The sequence below is a fragment of the Eubalaena glacialis genome, chromosome 1 (assembly GCF_028564815.1).
Source record: "Eubalaena glacialis isolate mEubGla1 chromosome 1, mEubGla1.1.hap2.+ XY, whole genome shotgun sequence".
In the NCBI taxonomy this organism is placed as follows: Eukaryota; Metazoa; Chordata; class Mammalia; order Artiodactyla; family Balaenidae; genus Eubalaena; species Eubalaena glacialis.
Genome location: NC_083716.1, coordinates 221,818,090 through 221,838,193, shown reverse-complemented (window position 1 = coordinate 221,838,193; position 20,104 = coordinate 221,818,090). Strand labels below are relative to the sequence as shown.

General features: G+C 55.2%; 1 protein-coding gene across 1 annotated transcript in view; it reads left to right on the top strand.

Moving 5' to 3' along the window:
- Positions 1 to 18,951, top strand: part of CFAP65 (cilia and flagella associated protein 65) — a 40,290-nt gene extending 21,339 nt beyond the window's left edge. The window contains exons 12-32 of the mRNA XM_061191159.1: positions 245 to 490; positions 1,061 to 1,285; positions 2,178 to 2,336; positions 2,565 to 2,715; positions 3,172 to 3,300; positions 4,385 to 4,598; positions 4,911 to 5,039; positions 8,227 to 8,403; positions 8,695 to 8,761; positions 8,909 to 9,019; positions 11,333 to 11,524; positions 11,632 to 11,790; positions 12,980 to 13,123; positions 13,300 to 13,413; positions 13,606 to 13,713; positions 15,805 to 15,849; positions 16,087 to 16,286; positions 16,740 to 16,868; positions 17,407 to 17,871; positions 18,568 to 18,705; positions 18,819 to 18,951. Coding sequence (XP_061047142.1) covers positions 245 to 490; positions 1,061 to 1,285; positions 2,178 to 2,336; positions 2,565 to 2,715; positions 3,172 to 3,300; positions 4,385 to 4,598; positions 4,911 to 5,039; positions 8,227 to 8,403; positions 8,695 to 8,761; positions 8,909 to 9,019; positions 11,333 to 11,524; positions 11,632 to 11,790; positions 12,980 to 13,123; positions 13,300 to 13,413; positions 13,606 to 13,713; positions 15,805 to 15,849; positions 16,087 to 16,286; positions 16,740 to 16,868; positions 17,407 to 17,871; positions 18,568 to 18,705; positions 18,819 to 18,951 — 3,435 coding nt within the window. The remainder of the gene's footprint in view (positions 1 to 244; positions 491 to 1,060; positions 1,286 to 2,177; positions 2,337 to 2,564; positions 2,716 to 3,171; positions 3,301 to 4,384; positions 4,599 to 4,910; positions 5,040 to 8,226; positions 8,404 to 8,694; positions 8,762 to 8,908; positions 9,020 to 11,332; positions 11,525 to 11,631; positions 11,791 to 12,979; positions 13,124 to 13,299; positions 13,414 to 13,605; positions 13,714 to 15,804; positions 15,850 to 16,086; positions 16,287 to 16,739; positions 16,869 to 17,406; positions 17,872 to 18,567; positions 18,706 to 18,818) is intronic.
- Positions 18,952 to 20,104: the final 1,153 nt, after the last annotated feature.

The window sequence follows — 20,104 nt, the reverse complement described above, 5'->3', positions numbered from 1 at the left end:
GCCACCCCATCTCTCTGCCTGGAGGTGTCTGGAGGACAGAAGCATTTTTTGGTGCCACGCTGTGTCCCTCCATTCCCCGCCCCCAGGGCACTGACTGGGTTGTGCAGAGACATCTTGGATCTCCTGAGAGATGGCTCCACCCAAGCCCACACAGACTTCCCTGAGTGTGTGTGTGTGTGTGTCGGGGGGGGGATGGGCAGGGCGTGTAGATCTGAGCATGGGTCCCTCTTCTCTCGCACCCCAGCTATTTCCTGCAGTGTCCCCCAGCGAACCCTCCTACCGCAGCCTGCTCCTGATCAACAAAGGCTCCATGCTGCTGACCTTCAACCTGGCCCCCAGAAGCAGCTCGGACGTCTCCCTACGGCCCAGCTCGGGCCTCGTGCCCCCTGGGGCCCACCAGATCTTCCTCATCTCTACCTACCCCAAGGGCACCTCCTGGAAGCAGCATGTGTTCTACTTGCAGTTCAATTTCTGCCCCCAGTATCTCAAGGTAGGAGGTAGGGGTAAGGACTGGGTCCTCGGGAGGGGGCCATAGTCTGGGGCTTCCCTTTTCAAAGCCACATTCTGGGACTGGCCTCTAAAGCTCCCCTAAAGTAGCTCAGGGGCTATTCCTCCTCCAGGAAGTGGCACGGCAGGGAGAGGACCCCTCGGCCACATCTGGGAACAACTATCCTCAGGGCCCTGCCTGTCCACCTTATGGGGTCGGGACAAGAAAAGGGGTGCAGAGGTCCCCAAGGAAGGACTGGGGGCAACCCAAGACTCATATCTGCAGGTGGTAGAAGGGTGTTTGGGACCAGGGCAGGGAAAGGGTCCGGGGTGTTGGACCCATGTCTGGCCCATGAAATGGTCTGGACATCCTCTTTCAGTCCCTGAGTTCTTTTCCTTATCTCCTGGGTCAGTCACTACATACTCTGCCTTTGGCAGAAGCTGCCCATGCGCAGGCTGGTGAAGGGCCTTTTGCTGCCCTCTCCGAGGGGGAAAAGCTGCCCGCCCGTGACTTTTGGGGGAGCCAGGGCTGCAGGGTGATGTCAGGGCACTGTCCTCCCTTCACTGGCCCCAGGAGGTAAGCATGCAGAGCCGGGAGGAGCCGCTGCAGCTGAAGCTGGACACCTGTAAAAGCATCTTCTTCAAGCCCACCTGGGTGGGTTGCTCCTCCACCAGCCTCTTCACCTTCCAAAACCCCTCGCGTCTACCTCTGGAGTTTGAGTGGAGGGTCTCCCAGCAGCACCGGAAGATGCTGGCCGTCCAGCCCACCAGGGGGATTATCCAGCCCAATGAGAGCCTTGTGAGTGCCCTGCCACACTGCCAAGGGCCAGAGGGAAGGGGCCCGTCATCCTCACCTTCACCATCGTCTCTTACTCATGCCTATCAGGGGGCAGGCTTACTTTCCCATTCAATCCACAGTCATTTCTTCCAGCCTTATGGGTTGGTATGATTGTTACCACACCCCCATTTTACAAAGAAGAATTGAGACTTAGAGGGGAAAAATAGCCATTTACTGAGACTGTGAATTAGGAAGTGCAAAGCTGGGACTTGAAGCAGGGTTTCTGATGTCAGTGCCCAGAAACGAGTCCAGTCTCCATCCCTGGTCCCCACAGTGGTGAGATCACTGGGAGATGGTGTGGAGCCAAATGGGTGGCTATCATTAAGGAGTGAGGAAGAGGGCTCGTGGACGTCAAAGTGGCAGGTCCCTGGAGGGGGCACGGATGAGATCCAAACTAGCAGACTCCCATTCCTGGTCTAGGGCCTCCTAGTTGGGGAGGCCAAACTTGAGCCAAGAACCACCAACACACGGTGTCTGTTAGAAGCCGGGGGTAGTAATCTGCAAGGCGAGAGACCACACAGACTTTGGAGTCAACCTCAAGAGTTCACACCCCAGCTCCTACCAAGCGCCCTCATCAGCTATGTGACCTTGGGCAAGTTACCCCACTTCTCTGAGTCTCCAGTTTCTCATCAGACAATGAGGCACTAAAATAATACCACTTACCTCGTGGGGCTAAGGGATCGAGGGGCTAAGGGAGATAACATAGCACATGATGTGTGTAAGTGCCTGGAACGGGGAGACACTCAGAATGGGTTACCATAGCCTGATATCCTGCAGCGGGACCTTAGACGTCCAAGAGCCTGGGCAGGGGTTCCCAGAGACCCCCATGCAGGGCTAATCTCTGTGACCCCAGACGCTGACGTGGACCTTCAGCCCTCTGGAGGAGACCAAGTACCTGTTCCGAGTGGGGATGTGGGTCTGGGAAGCTGGCCTGCCCCCAAACACTAAGCCCTCCGCCACCACCCACTACATGCTCCGGCTGGTGGGCATGGGCATCACCAGCAGCCTCTCCGTGAGTGGGAGGACCCCGGCGGGTAGGGGAGGGGGCAGGGGACCAGGGCATATGCGGGAGGGAAGGCCACAGGGTGCCTGAACGCAGGGGGTGGGAGTCTTCTGGCCCCCCGGCTCTCACCCCTGGACCTGCCCTTCCTTGGGGATTCTCTGAGGCCAGGGTTGGGAAAGACGGGGCCATGGTCCTGGGGGAGCCCCCCACCCCGGCCTGGCTGACTCTGGCCCTCAGGCAAAGGAAAAGGAGCTGGACTTTGGGAACGTGCTGGTGAACAGCAAGCAGACCAGGATGCTGGTGCTCCTGAACGATGGCAACTGCACCCTCTATTACCGCCTGTTCCTGGAGCAGTGCAGCCCTGAGGCTGTCGGCAATGGCCCCCTCGGTACTCAGGCCTGGGCGGGACTGGGCTGGGAGGCAGGCAATGAGGGGCGCTGGTTAAGACTGGTTAACCAGACCATGGTTCGGGGGCAGGCAGAGCAGGGCTTAAAACTTGGTGCTTCCACTTCCTAGATGTGTGGCGTTGCCGGGTGATTGTCCTCTCTGAGCCTCAGCTCCCTCATCTGTAAAATGGGGCTACTGGTGGAGCCTGCCTCACCGAGCAGCTAGGTGGCGCAAAGTGCTTAGCAGATGCCAGTGACACCAAGACATGTCCTCACACTGTCTTGATCTGGAGGAAGCACTCTTCTCCCCATTTCCTGGCTCAGGGACTGCTCTCTAACCAGAGCAATGCTGGTCCAGGGGAGAGTATCTGGGGCGGAGCAAGAGGAAAGGCTGGACCTCTCTGGGCTGCACTGAGGGCCTCCTCTGCCCTTGACCCCACCCGGTCATTCCTGAGCAGCTCTGCAGCTGGACCGCACAGAGGGGAGCATGCCGCCCCGGTCCCAGGACACCATCTGCCTGACCGCCTGTCCCAAACACCGCTCCCAGTACTCCTGGACCATCAGCTACTCTCTCCTCTCCCACAGAGGTACCTGGGCCATCTGGCACGGAGAGTCAGGACCAGAGAGGAAAGGGGGAGGACTGTGTGACCAGGACTTGGGGTGGGAGGATGCCAAGGGTTCAGACAGAGCTAGCAGAGTGGGTGTGAGTGTGCCAGGGTGTGCCTTTGGGTGTCTGGTGTATATGCCTCATACCAACCACATCTGTATGTGTGGGTGTCCGTTTGTGTGTGCCTGAGCTGTGGAGGACTCAATGTGAAGAGCTGGGCGCTGTGCTGATTTACTGTGGGATCTTAAGCAAATCCTCAGCTGCCCTGGGCCTCAGTTTCCTCCTTCATAAAATGAGGTTGTTACCATCCTGTCCCAGGGCTGCCTGCTAGGAGTCCAGCACAGGAGGGTGGCTAAGAGTGTGGACTCCCTGGAATTGGATCCTGGCCTCAGCACTTATTAGCCATGTAATCTTAGCGACTTGTTTAACCTCCCTATGCCTCAGTTTCCACATCTGTAAAATGGGGATAATAATGGTGCACAGGCAAAAAAATAAAGTACATGTTACCACACGGGCAAACCTTGAAAACATTATGCCAAGTGAAAGGAGCCAGTCACAAAAAGCCACACATTGTATGATTCCATTTATGTGAAACACCCAGAATAGGCAAATCTACAGAGACAGAAAGTAGATTAGTGGTTGCCAGGGGTGAACGGAGAGTGACAGCTACTTGGTACTGGGTTTCTTTGGGAAAGCCTGAAAATGTTCTAAAATTTGTGGTGATGGTTGCACAACTCTGAATATGCAAAAAATATCACTGAATTGTATGTGTTAAAAGGGTTAATTTTATGGCATATAGATTATATCTCAATAAAGCCATTAGTAAGTATTATCAATAGTTTGAAAACAGTGCACAGTGGTGTTTGCAAAGCACTTAGGACAGTGCCTGGTCCATAGAAAGTATCAGATAAAGTTTGGCTGTTGTTGGAAGCATCCCAGAGTCTGCCCCTGACAAGGGTCCTGGGACAGGTTTCCCGGGACCCCTGCATCCTCAGCCTGTACGCCCTGCCCCAGGGGAGCTGGGAGGTGAGCCCACCCCTCTCTCCCACACCGCTTTCCCCCAGATAACAAGGTTGGGGAGAAGCAGGAGCTGTGTCGCGTGTCCCTGATGGCCGTGTACCCCCTACTCTCCATCCTGGATATCTGCTCCATGGGCAGTGCCGAGGGCATCACCCGGAAGCACCTGTGGCGCCTCTTCTCCCTAGACCTGCTCAACAGTTACTTGGAGCGCGACCCCACCCCCTGGGAACTCACCTACAGAGTGCCCACCCGGCACAGGTGAGGTGGGCCTGTGGGAGAGGCAGGGCCTGTCTGGGGATGGTTCTTGGAGCTTTCCATCCATGCCCTCAGCCCCAGGCCCTGTCCCAGAAGGGGCTCCCTATCTCCTCCCCAATTCCTGCCCATCCCCGGAGGAGCATGGAGAAGGCAGGGATGGGCTTGAGGTCTAAAGTGCTGACCCACCCCTGCCCCTGACTCCCAGATTCTCCAATTTCCCACCTGTGGGGAGATGGGTGCCAAGCCAGCCACCCCTGGAAGGGCCCCATCCTGTCCCCAGCCCTGTTTCTGAGACCATTTCTCTGCTCCACACAGCACCAGCCAGATCCCCTCTGTCTTCACCCCTCTGAAGCTCAACTTCAATTTTGGGGCAGCACCAATAGACGCCCCACCCTCTGTGGTGCTCCTGGCCCTGAAGAACAGTGGAGTGGTGCCCCTGGACTGGTACAGAGGGGATGCCCGGGGGGCCCGGGAGACAGGGGCTTGGAGGCCTTCTCTTGCTGGTGGTAGCCCTGGCCGCCTGGTGTCTGTGAAGTGTGCCCCCCGCCCCCACTGATGGATGTAGAGGCCAGGGTGGGACTAGGGCCGCCCAGCAGGACACCAGACCTGTCACTGGCTGAGTCGGGTCCACAGGCTCAGAAATGGTAGAATCACCCTATGGAGACTGGCAGGGTCATCTTCAGAGCTTAAGAAATGAGAAGTAACCGTCACGCATCTGCTGCATGCTAGCCACTGGGCTTTATGAGCCTCTTCTCCTCCGAGCCTCACACCAACCCTGTGAAAAAAATCCCCCTCTGCTGACTCTTTCACAGATGGGAGGCTAAGGACTCAACCAAGAGCATTCAGCCATTAGAGGCAGAGCCAAGTTCAAGCCCAGATTTGTCCAACTCCAGAATCCCTGCCTACACTGGTTAGTCAGCAAGAAGCTGCGAGGTGCTCCTGCATCCAGGGCATTGTGCTAGGCGCTGGGGCAGCCCTGACAGAGCCCCAGGTCAATGGGGGCCAGGCCTGCACGGGGGGTGAGTTGAGGGTCTCTGGCAGGGAAGGACAGTGCTCTGCTGCCACAGCGCCGTTGTCAGGGAGATGACAGGGCTAAGCAGAGCCAGGTGAGCTGCAGGAAGGGTCGAGGCTGGCCACGGGGCAGGCTGCACTTCCCCAGTCACATGGGGCCCAGGCCTGGAGACCTGAGCCCGCCAAGCTGGGCCCTTCCTGTGCTTGGCTTTCCTCCCACTGGGGCCCCAAACTGGTGCCCAGTAAGCATCCTGTTTCCATGCCAGTGCCATTTCATTTTTCCCCTCCCTTCCTCTGCCACGCGCCTTGATTTCCTAGTAAACTTCCTTTTGATGACTTCCAACTTTGCTTGGCTAGATGGAGGTGAGAAAGAAGTGTCCCCATCTGTGTCAGGCTTAGGGGAGAGAGCCAGGGGCCCAGCCTGGGCATGGTAGTGAGTGGATAAGAGTGAACATATGCGGGGCGGGGGGCCTCTGTGATCTCAGGAAACTTCCTGCCTGAGCGGAGCCATGGGGTGCGTGTGGGTGAGGCTGGTGGGGGGCTGCATCATCCGGGGTGCAGTGGTCACCCTGTACTCTCTGGGTTGTCCTGCCCCTCCCTGTGGTGGAGGATGCCGGGGGAGCTGATTCATTAGGCGGCTCCTGTGTGAGGAGGGCTGGGACTGGGAGTAACTCAGGGCTCCTGGCCCTGAGTGACTGGGAAGCTTGGCAGGCTGGTGGGGAAGGCCCAGGGCCCGCCTGGAGCTCTGGATCTGCCATTCCCTGGGTTGTTTGAGTGGCTGGGAGCCAGGCCCTGCAGGGCTCAGGAGTGGGGGCAGGAAAAGCGGCGCTGGCCCGTGTCCTGGTGTGGAGCAGGGTACTTTGGTGGATTGTGCATGCGTGTGTATTTGTGTAGGAGCAAGCCAGCTCACACTCTCTATGGAGAGGGTCCAGGTTGCTGGAAACTGGGGTGGAGGAAAGCCGGGCAGAGTGCCCACCGAGCTGGGCCGTCCATTGGGAGATCATTGGAGGTTCAGGAAGGCAGTCCGTGCTTGTTCCCGGATTCCAAACGCAGGGAACCTTCCTTGGAAGGTTTGACTCTCCTAGGCTTTCTGTGTTGTTGTGTTTCCTTTCAATTTCTTAGAAGGCTATTTTTGAAAATTCTAGCTGGGTCTCTGCTAAACTCATAAGGAACAGACTGAAGGTTTTATTCCTGCCGAGACCAGTAAGAAATGGGGAGTGTGGACTTGGCCTGCAAGCAGCAGCAGGCAGGACAGAAAACCTGCCGTGCATTTAAGGGGTGATCCCTCACAGGCATCAGATACACGGGTTAACATCATCTGTTCCCTCATTCATTCATTAAGTCATTGGCTAAATGTTGACTGGGGCTTCCTAGGTGCAGGCTCCAGGCCCAGAGCTCAGAATAGCAATGCAGATGAGCCCAGGCCCTGCCCTCCAGGTGGGGCGGACCAACCTTTTGGTGCAGGGTGACAAGTGCTGTGAAAGAGGCTTGTGCAGCCACTTGCCTCTGTTTTGGAAGTGGTAGGTGGGGGTGGGCACATGAGAAAGGCTTCCTGGAGAAAGCTACAGCCAAGCTAGACCTGCAGCCCAGGGAGCAGAGGCAGAGAGGCTGCAAAGAGCCTCCCAGACGGAGGGCCTAGCGCGGACATGGGTAAGAGAAGAGGGCACAGCGTGGCTGCAACGTTGATGGGGGGCGGGCAGGGCCTTGGACTCCTTCTCCTTCTGGGAAGGACTCGTGGCTTGAGGCAGGGGGACAGGTTGGCAGGCTTCCGCAGTCCGCAGCATTCTAAAAGATGCTGTCAAAATTCCTACAACAAAAGGTGGTAGCAATTTCTTCTCTCCCTACCTGTGTTCAAAGATGTCCGTTCTTTCTAAACTTACCAGCATTGGATGTAACTATTTGTCACGATTCAGATGTGAAAATATTTAAGATTGATTCAAGGGAGTTTTGATTTGCATTTCCCAACTCCCCTTGAGCCTTTTCAGATGTGTTGGCTGTTTTCTTTCCCCCTTCTGGATGTTCCCTCATCATAACCTCTGCCCGTTTTGAGGACAGTTCTGTGCCATCCCTCTGAGAGTCCAGGGATCCTTCTTTTCAGATTGTGACCTTGGGACCCCTTTGTCACTTATTTGGTCACCATTTAGAGTGCAGTATCTGCTTTAGTACAGCACCAGGCATTACAGGGGCACTAATTCTATGCCCAGCCTTGCTTTGGATTCAAGACTACTAGCCCTCTTGGGGACCCTTGGTTGGTGCTGCTGGCATTCCTAGGTGGCTCAAATGGCCCTTCCTAACACCTTGTCACACAAACCCCTCCAGGGTCAGCGCCCAGCTCATAGTGGCCCACATATATAAGCAGCACCCTGACCCCTGGCACCCACAATGGGAGCCCCAATCTCCACTTTCCATTTAGTCACCAGGACCCTGCTTCTGTTCCTGCGTTTGGGGGCCATTATGAAATGAGAATCCACAACTGCCGCGTTTGCCCAGCCATGCATGGGACAGCTTGCCTACTGGGGGATGAAGAGAAGGCCTCCATCCATCCTGCCTGGGGCTCAGAGCTCCTGCCTCTGTTCTGACTGAGAGGCTCCACCCCTTCTGCTTTGCATCCCTTTCCCAGGGCCTTCCTCTTCCCAAGTGACCAGCAGATCGACCTGGAGCTGTGGGCAGAGCAGGTGGAGTTTGACTGCACCGAGCTGCACCAAATGCGCGTGCAGGACAATTGCATATTCTCCATCAGCCCCAAGGCTGGGAGCCTGAGTCCTGGGCAAGAGCAGATGGTGGAGTTCAAATACAGGTGCTGCCCCCGCCGCCCGCCCTGCACTTCCAGTCCTGGAGACCCCCTTCCCCCCGACTCCTGGAGGAAGCTGGCCTTGTACTGTGTGACTCCAGGGTACCCTGAGTGGCCACCACCCTGAGAAGGCCCCGCCTTCCCACCTGCAGGGGAAATTTAATTTTCCTCTTGCCCCATCCCAGCTCAGGGGTTTCCACGTAGCTGCCCCCAAAGCCATAGGTGTGCCATGACCTCTTGTTCTCCCACTCGTACCAGGGTTCAGTAACTCATCCCAGACTCTCTCCTCCATTCCAGCCACCTGTTCATTGGCACTGATCGCCTCCCGGTGCTCTTCAAGGTGTCCCATGGCCGGGAGATCCTGGTGAGGCCCAGCCCTGGTCCTGTCCTGGAAAACCAAGAGAGAGGCACAGGGAGCCGTGCTCCCTAGAGAGATGGGGTCCAGATCTCTCTGCTGGGTACTTCAGTTCCTCCCAGGGAAGGATGCTACTCACAGGCTTTCTATTTCCAGCTAAATTTCATAGGTGTGACAGTGAAGCTAGAGCAGAAGTACGTGCACTTCACCTCCACCAGCCATCAGTTCATCCCTGTCCCCATCGGCGACACACTGCCCCCGAGGCAGGTCAGTGGTCTACATTGTCCTGGTCACCAGGAGGCTTAAGTATTGATCTCCGTGTATCTGTATCAGCCCTTGACAGGATGACAAGGACCCTGCCCTCACTCTAAGAGGTGGGGTGGCAGGTTGAACCCCAAGACTGGGCAACTGGGAGAGACCCAAGGCGAGAGGTTTCAGCTTCTTGGCACTGGTGCTAAACCTTTTGCCAGGCCTCATTCCCATGCAAAAGCAGGGAGTTCCTTCCTCTAACACAGGGTTCTTCAAACTTCTTTGACCATGAGCCACACTAATATATTTTGGAAAACCCAGTACATACACACACATACAACTGAAACAAAACAAATCAATACGTGCACCACTACATGCTAAGTACTCTGATGTTTTCTTTGTTATTTTATTCTGTTCCATTTTTTAAAATGTTTTATTTATTTTATTTTACTTATTTTTATTTTTGGCTGTGTTGGGTCTTCGTTGCTGTGCGCGGGCTTTCTTCTAGTTGCGGCGAGTGGGGGCTGCTCTTCGTTGTGGTGCGCAGGCTTCTCATTGCGGTGGCTTCTCTTGTTGCGGAGCACGGGCTCTAGGCGCACGGGCTTCAGTAGTTGTGGCGCGTGGGCTCATTAGTTGTGGCTCACGGGCTTAGTTGCTCCGTGGCATGTGGGATCTTCCCGGACCAGGGCTCGAACCCGTGTCCCCTGCATTGGCAGGCATGTTCTTAACCACTGCACCACCAGGGAAGCCCTGTTCCATTTTTTAAATGCTGGACATGACCTGATAAATTGGTTTCATGACCTGCTTACTAATGGGTCTCTGTCACAGTTTGAAAATCACTGCCCCAAAAAGGGCATCTTTCTGGAGCGTGAAAAGCTAGAATGTAAATCCTCAAAGCTATAGAATTTTCTTTATTAATTGGAGGGAATCAGGTTCCTTTGTTCTGAAAATGTACATTGGAAATCTCCAAGAGAGGATATAGTATCTTCACAAACATCTCACCACTCTGAAATTTCTAACAATTGAGAAGCCCTTCTGTTTCTGGGAAGGGGCCTCTAGCCACTCAACCTAGAGGCAGAGGAATGGGCTTCCTAGACCTGAGAGGGGGTCTCATAGCCCCGAGCTCTGCTCACTGCCTTACACCACCCTTTACGCCACTGGCTTCCCAGAAGCCCCACCCAGAATCCCAGACCCTCAAAAGAGAAGGCAAAGACTCACATGCCAGAGAGACCAGACCACTCCCCCATGGCCCTGAACATAGACAATGGAAAAGGCCCCTAGATCTGGAGAAGACCCAGTTGTACCTCCAGCCAAACTCTACAACTGCAGCCAAGCTTCCTTTTTCATTCATAAGATGATGACAGATGGTGGCCTGGACCTGCAAGAGAGCAGAGGAAACAGAGAGAAATGAACAGATTTAATTTACATTTTGAAGACAGAATCACTGGGACTTGCTGGGGATTGGATCTGGGAAGTAAGAGAAAGGGATGGATGAAAAATGTATTGGATTCCTAGTTTGAGCCACTGGAAATACGTAGTGCCATTTGCTGAAACAAGAAACACTGGGGGAGGAATAGGTTTTAGAGTGAAGAGTTTGGTTTTGGCTGAATTTAAGAGGCCTATGAGACAACCAGGAGGAGTTGTTTAGTAGTAGTTGGATACCAGGTCTGAAGCTCAGAGGGTGGTCCAAGCTAGAGACAGAACATCAGCACATTCAGGAGTGGGTGCTGAGAAAGATGAGGGGGCTGGACCTAAAGCCAGACAAACTTTATTCTCACTGTCTTCCTTTTTCTCATCTCTAACACGGAGGCTTGGACCAGAAGATCTCTGGTTTCAGGCAGGCCGTTCTGTGATTCCCCAACGTTGGAGTTAGTCTTGGGGGACCTCATATCTTCCTTCTGCTCCCTTATCTGCCTTTAAGCACAACTACCTCTAATGGTAGACATGGAAAGTGGCAGTCTCACAGGTAGTTAGAATGAGAGCTTAGGAAACGATGAAGGGTCTGGATGGTGCATGCATGGACATTTCCCTAAATCCCAACACTAGGGACACAAGCATTAGTGTCCCCTTATACCTTGACTAAGGTAAGTTGAGAGCAAATAAAATAAGAATTACAGATTATACTAAAATGTCACAGGCTGAAAATATAGTTATATACTTCTTGGGTGATCAAGCCATAAGGGAAATCAGAGGTATTTAAGGGAGCTCTGGGACTGTAAGGGTGACGTCACGGGGCTCAACCTGCCCTCCCACAGTGGACACAGAATCCCAGGCTCTCTGAATTGCAGCCCTGAGCTGGTGTGGAGATTTCCCTATTCCTCCCCCCTGCAGATTTATGAGCTGTATAACGGTGGCTCGGTGCCCGTGACATATGAGATCCAGACCAGCATCCTGTCGCAGGTTCAGGAAAAAAATTTTGATCACCCCATCTTCTGCTGCCTCAACCCCAAAGGGGAGATCCAGCCAGGTACAACTGCTCTTGTCTTCTGGATCTTCTCACCTATTGAGGCCAAGACCTACATGGTGAGCAGCAGCCTGGGCTAACACGGGCTTGGGGAGGGGGTTGGAGGTGGCCTCCCCAGCAGGCCTTGCTCTGACCAGTGCCTTCCCCCACCTTCCTAACTTCCCAGGTGGATGTGCCCATACACATCCTGGGATGGAACTCAGCCATCATCCGCTTCCAGGGAGTGGGCTATGACCCTCACATCATGGGCGACACAGCCCCATTCCACAACATCTCCTCATGGGACAATAGCTCCATCCACTCGAGGCTGATGGTTCCTGGACAGGTAGGGGGAAGGGAGCTGGGAAGGCCTGAGGCCTAGGAGGAGACTGAGGGCCCAGGGTGTCCACTGCAGAGGGATGGGGAGGCTGTGAAAGAAGAGACGGAGTTGAGAAGGGAGGGATACAGAGGTGAACCTGGAAGCAGCCCTCCTCCAGATTTAGGAGGCAGCACCAGCTCCATGAGAGGCTTACCCTGCCACCTAGTGCCCACAGGTGTTCCTGCTCCGGCCACTCCCCCTGCTGCAGGGCCCTCCACCCGCCCTTGCCTCTGGGCATTGGGATGGGGCTATTGAAAGGAGTAGAAAGAAGCTCTGCCATTCTAGGGCTCTGAGATATTATCTTCACATAGAACAGTCTCTCCCCTGGACCTAGATGGATTTTGCTGAAATATCTAGGGTCAGTAACACTACCTTTAGTTCACACACTCTTCACTGTTGGGAGGTCTGACACATCCATCTATTTCCCCACTGATCCACATGCGGGTTTATTCATCCACGTATCTCTCCATCCATCCATTCACCCACTTCTCCATCCATCCATCCACGCACTCATCCAGTTACTATCCACCAGTACATCTGCCTGTCCACTCTTCCACTCCTACCCTCTTTGGACTCTTACTGAAGGATGAGTATTGTGGGGTCACAGAGAAGAGCCAGACAAAGTCTCAGCTCTGGAGGCACTCAGTGTCTAGACAGAGAGAAAGTGCCCCTTCCATGGCCTCAATCTTTCCAGATACCCCTACAACACAGCTCCTGCTGTGTGCCCAGTGAAGATGCCAACAGCTGATCACCTACTAATTTACAACCATCCTTCAGAGACTCAAATTTTGTTGGCTTTAGTTCTGCCTTCTCTAAGCGAATTCTGATTTCTCAGCCCTTCCAAGCCTATTTTAATGGTCAAATCATAGGCTTTAGAGTGAGACTGTCAGGGTTTATCCCAGCTGTGCCTGTGAGAGACCTTTGGAAAATGATTTATGCTCTCTGAACCTTAGCAGCACATCTATAAAGTGAAGATGATAGTAGTACCTATATATATAGTAGTGGCCTATATATTGGGCCACTGTGAGGATCAAATGCATGTCAGTTGCCTACAGTGGTACCTGGCCTGTTGAAAGCACGCAGTGACTGGTAGTGGTTGCTATGCTTAGTATTTCTTCACCTCCCAAAGCTGCTGTTGTGTTGTCTCCACCAACAGAACGTCTTCCTGTCCCAATCTCATATCTCGCTGGGAAACATTCCTGTGCAGAGCAAGTGCAGCCGCCTGCTGTTCCTCAACAACATCTCCAAGAATGAGACAATTGTCTTTGTCTGGCAGCAAAAGGCTCTGGACTTTGGGGAGGTGAGAGTTCCCTGTGTTTGCAGAATCAGAACCTCCAGAGGGGCTCTAGACTCACCCCATCCCATCCCACCCCATTCCACTCTATCCCATCCCATCCCACCCCGTCCCATCCCCTATCCCATCTTGTCCCATCCGATCCCTGTGAAGCTCCAGAGACTCCTTCCCAAAATAAATAGGTGTCTGTGAGTCCTATGAGAGGAAAGGTGGCTCCCGAAGAGACGATCCCATTTGTGGTGACCCTGAAGGCCTCAGTGCATGCCAGCTTCTATAGCATGGACCTGGTATGCAAGGTAGGATCAGCCTTAGAGAGAAGCTGGGATGGTGCACAGCTCCCAGTCTTGAGGTGTGGGGTGGTCTGTGAGATCCCCAGACCCCCAGAGAGAGGCAAAGGCCAACCTCTGGAAGAGTGGGAGGCCCACAGCACAGGCCCAGGCCAAGGCCCTCCAGACCTTGGTCTTCTCTCTCCTTGTCCTGAGCCACAGGTGTACCGGCAGAAACTCCTGAAGCAGTACCGTAAGGAACTGCAGGAGTGGAAGGACGAGAAGGAGCGGCAGGAAGTGGAGTTCACCATCACAGATAGGAAAGCAAAGGTGAGGAGGGCAGGGTGGGCTTTGAACACCACAGAGCTTTCTGATTGGCCTTGCCAGAGGGGACAGAGGTGGTGATCAGAGGTGGTCCTAAAAAACTGGTCAGCCTGACTTAAGAGATTAGATTTCTTTCATTAAGCTAAGCATAGCACATCCCCAAGAGACTCTCTGGATTCTGAAAGCTGGCTGACCATTCCCTGCTTCATGTAGCCTGTATTTAATGAATACCTACCCGGTGCTGGGCACTGGGGACCCAGGGGAAACCAGGCAGAGCTCACCTTCTGATGGAAGAGAGTGCGGCGTAGTGGTTTCAGGTACAGGCTCTGGAAACAAATTGCCCGGGTTTGTTTCCTGACTTTGATGATTTCTAGCTCTGTGATCTTAGTCAAGTTATTTAACCTCTTAGTTCCCTCAGCTGTATAATGGGGGATAATATGACATCTGAGACTGGCTTCAAGATAATCCAGAGATGGGGTATAGATGAGACAAAATTGGCCATGAACTGCTAATTGTTGAAGCTGGGTGGGGGGTAATGGAAGATTCTTTGTAGCACTCTCTCCACTTTTGTATACTTTTGAAATTTTCCATATTAAGAAGGTTAAAAAGGGAGTTCCCTGGTGACCTAGTGGTTAGGATTCCGGGCTTCCACTGCCACGGCCCGGGTTCAATCCCTGGTCAGAGAACTGAGATCCCACAAGCTGTGCAGCACGGCCAAAAAAAAAAAAGGTTAAAAAGAAAAGTTGTTAAAATATTTTATTTTATTATTTTTTAAATTTATTTTATTTATTTATTTTTGGCTGCATTGGGTTTTCGTTGCTGCGTGCGGGCTTTCTCTAGTTGCGGCGAGCGGGGGCTACTCTTCGTTGCGGTGCACGGGCCTCTCATTGCGGTGGCTTCTCTTGTTGTGGAGCATGGGCTGTAGGCGCGAGGGCTTCAGTAGTTGTGGCACGCGGGCTCAGTAGTTGTGGTTCACGGGCTCTAGAGCGCAGGCTCAGTAGCTGTGGCGCATGGGCTTTGTTGCTACGTGGCATGTGGGATCTTCCCAGACCAGGGCTCAAACCCGTGTCCCCTTCATTGGCAGGCGGATTCTTAACCACTGCACCACCAGGGAAGCCCCAAAATATTTTAAACTGTGAATAAATTGTTATCTGCTTTGTGGCACTGCTGCGAGGATTAAATGAGTTAATGCATGTAAAGTGCCTACAACAGTGCCTGGCACCCAGTAAGCACTCACTAAACATGGGCTATTACTATTTATGCAGGGGAGACTGATAATAAATGATTCAAAATATCCACCTTGGATCCTCCTCCCCACGGTTGCATCCTTTTTTTTTTTTTTTTTTTTTGTCTGCGTTGGGTCTTCATTGCTACACGCTGGCTTTCTGTAGTTGCAGTGAGCAGGGGCTACTCTTCGTTGTGTTGCTTCTTATTGCAGTGGCTTCTCTTGTTGCGGAGCACGGGCTCTAGGCACACGGGCCTCAGTAGTTGCGGCACGCAGGCTCAGTAGTTGTGGCGCACGGGCTTAGTTGCTCTCTGGCACGTGGCATCTTCCCCGACCAGGGCTCAAACCCGTGACCCCTGCATTGGCAGGCGTATTCTTAACCACTGCGCCACCAGGGAAGTCCCCACGGTTGCATTCTTGCACCTCAATCACCCCTGTGTACTCCACACTGAACCCCCAGGGAGACGTTACTCCCCTCTGAACCTCTGGCCCAACTGTGAAGGCAAATCATGCCTTGAGAGCTATGGGAGAAGGGATTTCTGAATTAAGTCTTAATAAGGGAGGCTGTTTCCTTAGCAAGCCAAACCACAAAGCTCCAGGGCACCAGACAAGTACCCTTGGGGCAGCCTGCATTGTTTGGTGGCATCTCCATTTCTTTCCTTTAGTTAGGTAACCAGATTTTCCATGTCTGCAGGCAACACTTCCCTAGGGAAGGTTCTGGAAGAGGGTGTGGCTGGGAGTTGGGCAGAACCAAGAGGGCAGCAGGTGCTGACATTGATTTCAGGCCCTCTGTGGGTCAGCAGGAAGGGGAGGAAGACGGGAGTCCCTCTAGGCCTCTTACATCCTAAGCAGGGGTCTCTTTGCTTCCACAGAGAAGGGCATATTGTACAGCTTGTGAACCTGTGAGGAAGTACAGGGTGAGGACGTAAGCCCAGGCCTATCTCCTTGGGATAACTTGAGAGGATCCTTGCTTCCTCTCCAGAGATACCTCCAACCTCTGGTCTAGTCTTCTGGAAGGGAGGGATGAAAGTGCCAATGGGTGGGGTTGAAATGCCAGGGGTGTCACAAAAGACCTGGTTGGGGGGCTAGGGACCCATCAGTGATGGGAATGCAGTCCCTAAGCCCCTGTCATCCATGCCTCCCCTTTCCCAAAGACACTGCCCCCCATCAAGAACCAGTGGTGTCTCAACTGGCCAACCAGCTGGAACCTTAAGATCGCAAAGGAGGAGACACGCTGGCCATGCCCCCAGCCGCCCTCGCCAGGGATGCTCAGCTTAGGCCTCACTGCCCGCGCCCATGCCACCGACTACTTCCTGGCCAACTTCTCTGACTTTACCCGCCACTTCTTGCACCGGTGAACTCTCAGGGAGGGAGGGGTCTGCTTTCTCTGCTCTCTGCCACCCTCCCGCTCTAGAACAGGACTGCCCAGACCTAACCCTTGCTGAGGGCTTGGAGCACGTGCGGCATCACTGGGACTTCTGGGGCACTGCTGGGCCCAGAATGCCCCCATTACTGTTAGGCCCTTATGAGGAGGGGGCAAAGAGCCAGAGCCCCTGGGGAACCCACTTAGGCCTCCCTGCCTCCCCTCCTTCCTTCCGTTTCCAACTTGGAGCCTCTCCGGGTCCTGTGCCGACTCTGAGAGTTGGGCTTGGTTCCCCAAATGCAGCAGCACTATGTTGGGTTAAGGCTGGGGCTGCCCCAGACTCACCTATGTCCTCATGACTGGGCAGCCGCCATCACTGCTCATGCCCCCAACCCCAGCGTGGTGGCTTGCCCAGGCCACTCAGAATGCCACGGCCTGCCCCAGGGAGCTGCCAAAGAGGAAGTACCCCGGGGAGGAGTCGGAGGCTGGTGAGGAAGAATCCCCGGACAAGTGGGCCCCTGTCTCCAAGCAGGAGAAGCAGCTCCTGACTGACTGTCTCACCACCATAATCAGGTGACCACCCACCCCCTAAATGCCCACCCCTCCATCTCCCTAGTTCATTTGTCAATTCTGGGTCCACCCAAAGCCCCTGAAATCCCAGCCCTTCCTTTCCTGAAAGATAGAACTTCCTCACAAGATCCTTCCACTGGTGGTCCCAGGCCCTCCAGGATGGTACAGCTCTAATGGAGCTGGCTGGAGGGATCCTCAAGGCTGGGTCCCGAGTTCTGCCTTGTCATGGCTGGTAGATGTGGTCTGGAGCCAGTTCACTGTCTCTCCAGGGCTCCGGCCCTCATCTGTGTAACTCTGACATCCTGGCTCTTCCTCTACCATATAATGTTCACCTTTAAGAATCCACGGGGCCCAGAGATGCCTTTTTCTAAAGAAGGAATGGGAGGGAGCAACTGATCAGGGGCTCCCTTCCCCGCACTTAGCACATGTTTGTGGACACAGTAGTCAAGAACCACCCCTTGGGGAACCCTGAAGCCAGAGCCCCCCACAGGGGGCTGCAAGGCCTCTCAGTGAGGACCTTCTCCTCCTCCCTGCCACCCAGGGGTCTGCTGGAGGACAAGATCTTCCATGAGGCTGTGGACCGAAACCTGGTGGAGCAAATGCCTTACTTCTGCCAGTTCTGGAATGAGCAGTCGGCAAGGTTCATGGCCCAGAACAGCAGCCTGCACTTAGTGCCAGCCATGTCTCAGTCCTCCAACAGCTCTGAGGTCAGCAAAGACAAAGAGGAGGAGGAAGACGAACGGAGGCTGAGGAAGAAGGAAGAGGGGGAAGAGGAGAAGAAGGACGAAGGGGAGGAGGAGGAGCTGGAGGAGGAAGAGGAGGAACAGGTGGAGGAGGAGATGGAAGAGGAGGAGCTGCAGGAGAAGGAAGAGAAGTTGCCCTGGACGGAGATTAAGCCCACGCTGCAGCCCACATCCCAGGAGTCCCTGAAATGGCAGTGGCAGCAACAGCTGAAGGTCTTACTGAAGGAGAAGCAAGAGCAGGATGAGAAGGAGGCCATCAGCCGGTAAGCAGCCAGAGCGAGGTGAGGGTTTGGAGGGGGGGGGGGGTGGTGGGTCAAGTGCAGAAGGATCCTAGGAGGCAATGGTGTGCTGGGGCTCTACCTGTGTGAGCTTCTCTTTCCAACTCATTGTGTTCATTGACATCACTGTTGGACGCTTAAGGCCTCAGTGGGAGTATTTACGAAATGGTGATCCAAGCTTTAATTTTCTTCTCCAAGAGCAGACTATTAACATTTACCATCACACCACTTCCAGGAGGGTGATTATAGTCGTCAAAGTCTCTTAAATGAGTTTTTAGAGCCAGGAGAAAAGTACCACCTCTTCTTGCACCGCCTTTCCCTGGGGCTGCTCTGTGGCTTTCTGTCCGTGGTGGGATTCCCCAGGAGTCCCTTCTGCACCGTCCCATCGCTCGATGCCTTTCCCCAACCCTGGCCCTGGGATGGGGACTCCGATTCCCTGGGTTCGAATCCCATTACGTGTACCAGCAGCGTGACGTTTGGCAACTTGGTCTGTTTAAGCCGTAGTTAGAACGTCTGTAAAATTGGAACAAGGATGCCTCATAGTGTTGGGAGGGCGGGGAGTTAAAGTGAGAATCCACGTAGAGCACGCGGCAAACGATACAGCACAGAGGAGGCCAGCGGAGAACGAGAGCGCGGTCGGTGGCGGCGCTGACCCCGGCGCCCCCGCCTCCCGCCCCGTAGGCTCCCGGCTTTCGTTAGCCTGCAGGAGGCGCTGCTGGAGAACGTGATCCAGAACATCCTGGTGGAGGCGAGCCGCGGGGAGGTGGTGCTCACTTCGCGGCCACGCGTCATCGCCCTGCCGCCGCTCAGCGTTCCCAGGTTGGGGGCCCCGGGCCAGCGGCCGCTGGAGGGGCGCAAGGGGCTGCAGGGGCGGGCAGGCTCGGCGGGAAGCCTCTCCCCGACCCCACTACCTGGGGCTTTCTGTCATCCAGGATTCTGACTCCCGACTCGCTGCCGGCGGCGTCCCCGGGGCCGCAGCAAGCGGAGATGCCCGGCTCGATTGAGCCGCCCCCCACCAACTGTTTGCAGACGCCAGCGCCCACCCTCTCCGACTTGCAGCTCTAGGTTCCTCCCGCCCCCCTCTCCATCACCCCCCAGTAAAGCATCTAGCTTTTTTTCTATATCTGGCTTGACTTTATTTCCCCGACGCGACAAGAACTCGCGCGCGCGGTCTGAGAGGGACAGATGGTGGAAGCGGCCAAGGTGGACCGCCTCGACTCATTGGAGACTTAGGGGCTGGGAGGTTGCGCCTCTCCACTCCACTCGGCAGCTGGGCAAGAGTTCTCGCTGCTCGCTGCCAGGCGCTGGACCTGGTCTGGCCAGTGGAGGGCGCTTCGGGCGGGGCCTGGCTGGCCTTTGCCCCAGCAGAGCCGGGTGGACAGGAGCCGAGCGCCAGGCCTGGTCTGCGCAGCAGGTGGCCGCGGAGCAAGGTCGCCACCCCTACCCTTTCCCCGCCGCGCTTGCTCTGAGGCTCGGCCCTTCCACCTCTAGCTTTTTCTCAGCATCTGCCGGGCTCCCGGGACTCTGCTGAGGTTGGGAAGGAAGGGAAATCGAGGCACTTCGCGGAGGGCCAAGAACTAGACGCTGGGGTGCGGGTGGAGATCATCGCTAGACAGCGGGCCACAGACCCTACTAAACGACTCCCATCGTGAATCTGAATCCCCAGACCAGGGGATGTCCCACTTTCCCTAGGATACCCACCTCCAGTTCCCCCTAACCTCCGCCTGGCAGCCTCTGTCCTCGGCTCCTCCCACCCTCTCCCCGAGGCAGGTGGGTGGAAAAGTGACATCTGGTGTTGTTCCAGAGGCGCCCAGGTCCCCGACACCCCCCCTCCACCGCCACCGCCAAGGCCTCGGAGGAGCTCCGGCCCCAAAGCCTAGGCGGGGGCGGGGAGAGGGGCGCTCCGCCTCCTCTGAGTCAATATTTGCCCCGAGCAAACGGGCGCCCGGACAGGTGTGAGTGTGTGTGTGTGTGTGTGTGTGTGTGTGTGTGTGTCTAGGGGCGGGGACTGAGTAGGCCGTATAAAGCGCGCTGAGCCGGGGCTCCGGCACAAGCTCCGGGGCGTGCGCTGGGGACCAAGCCAGGCAGGGCCCGGCCGGGTGGAGGGTGGCCAGGAAGGGAGGGGCGGGCCAGGTGCGCACCTGTAGTGGCCACTGCGGCCGCCGACGTGTCAGCCGCAGACGCGCGCAGGTGAGGGCGGCAGCTAGCGGAGTGCTGT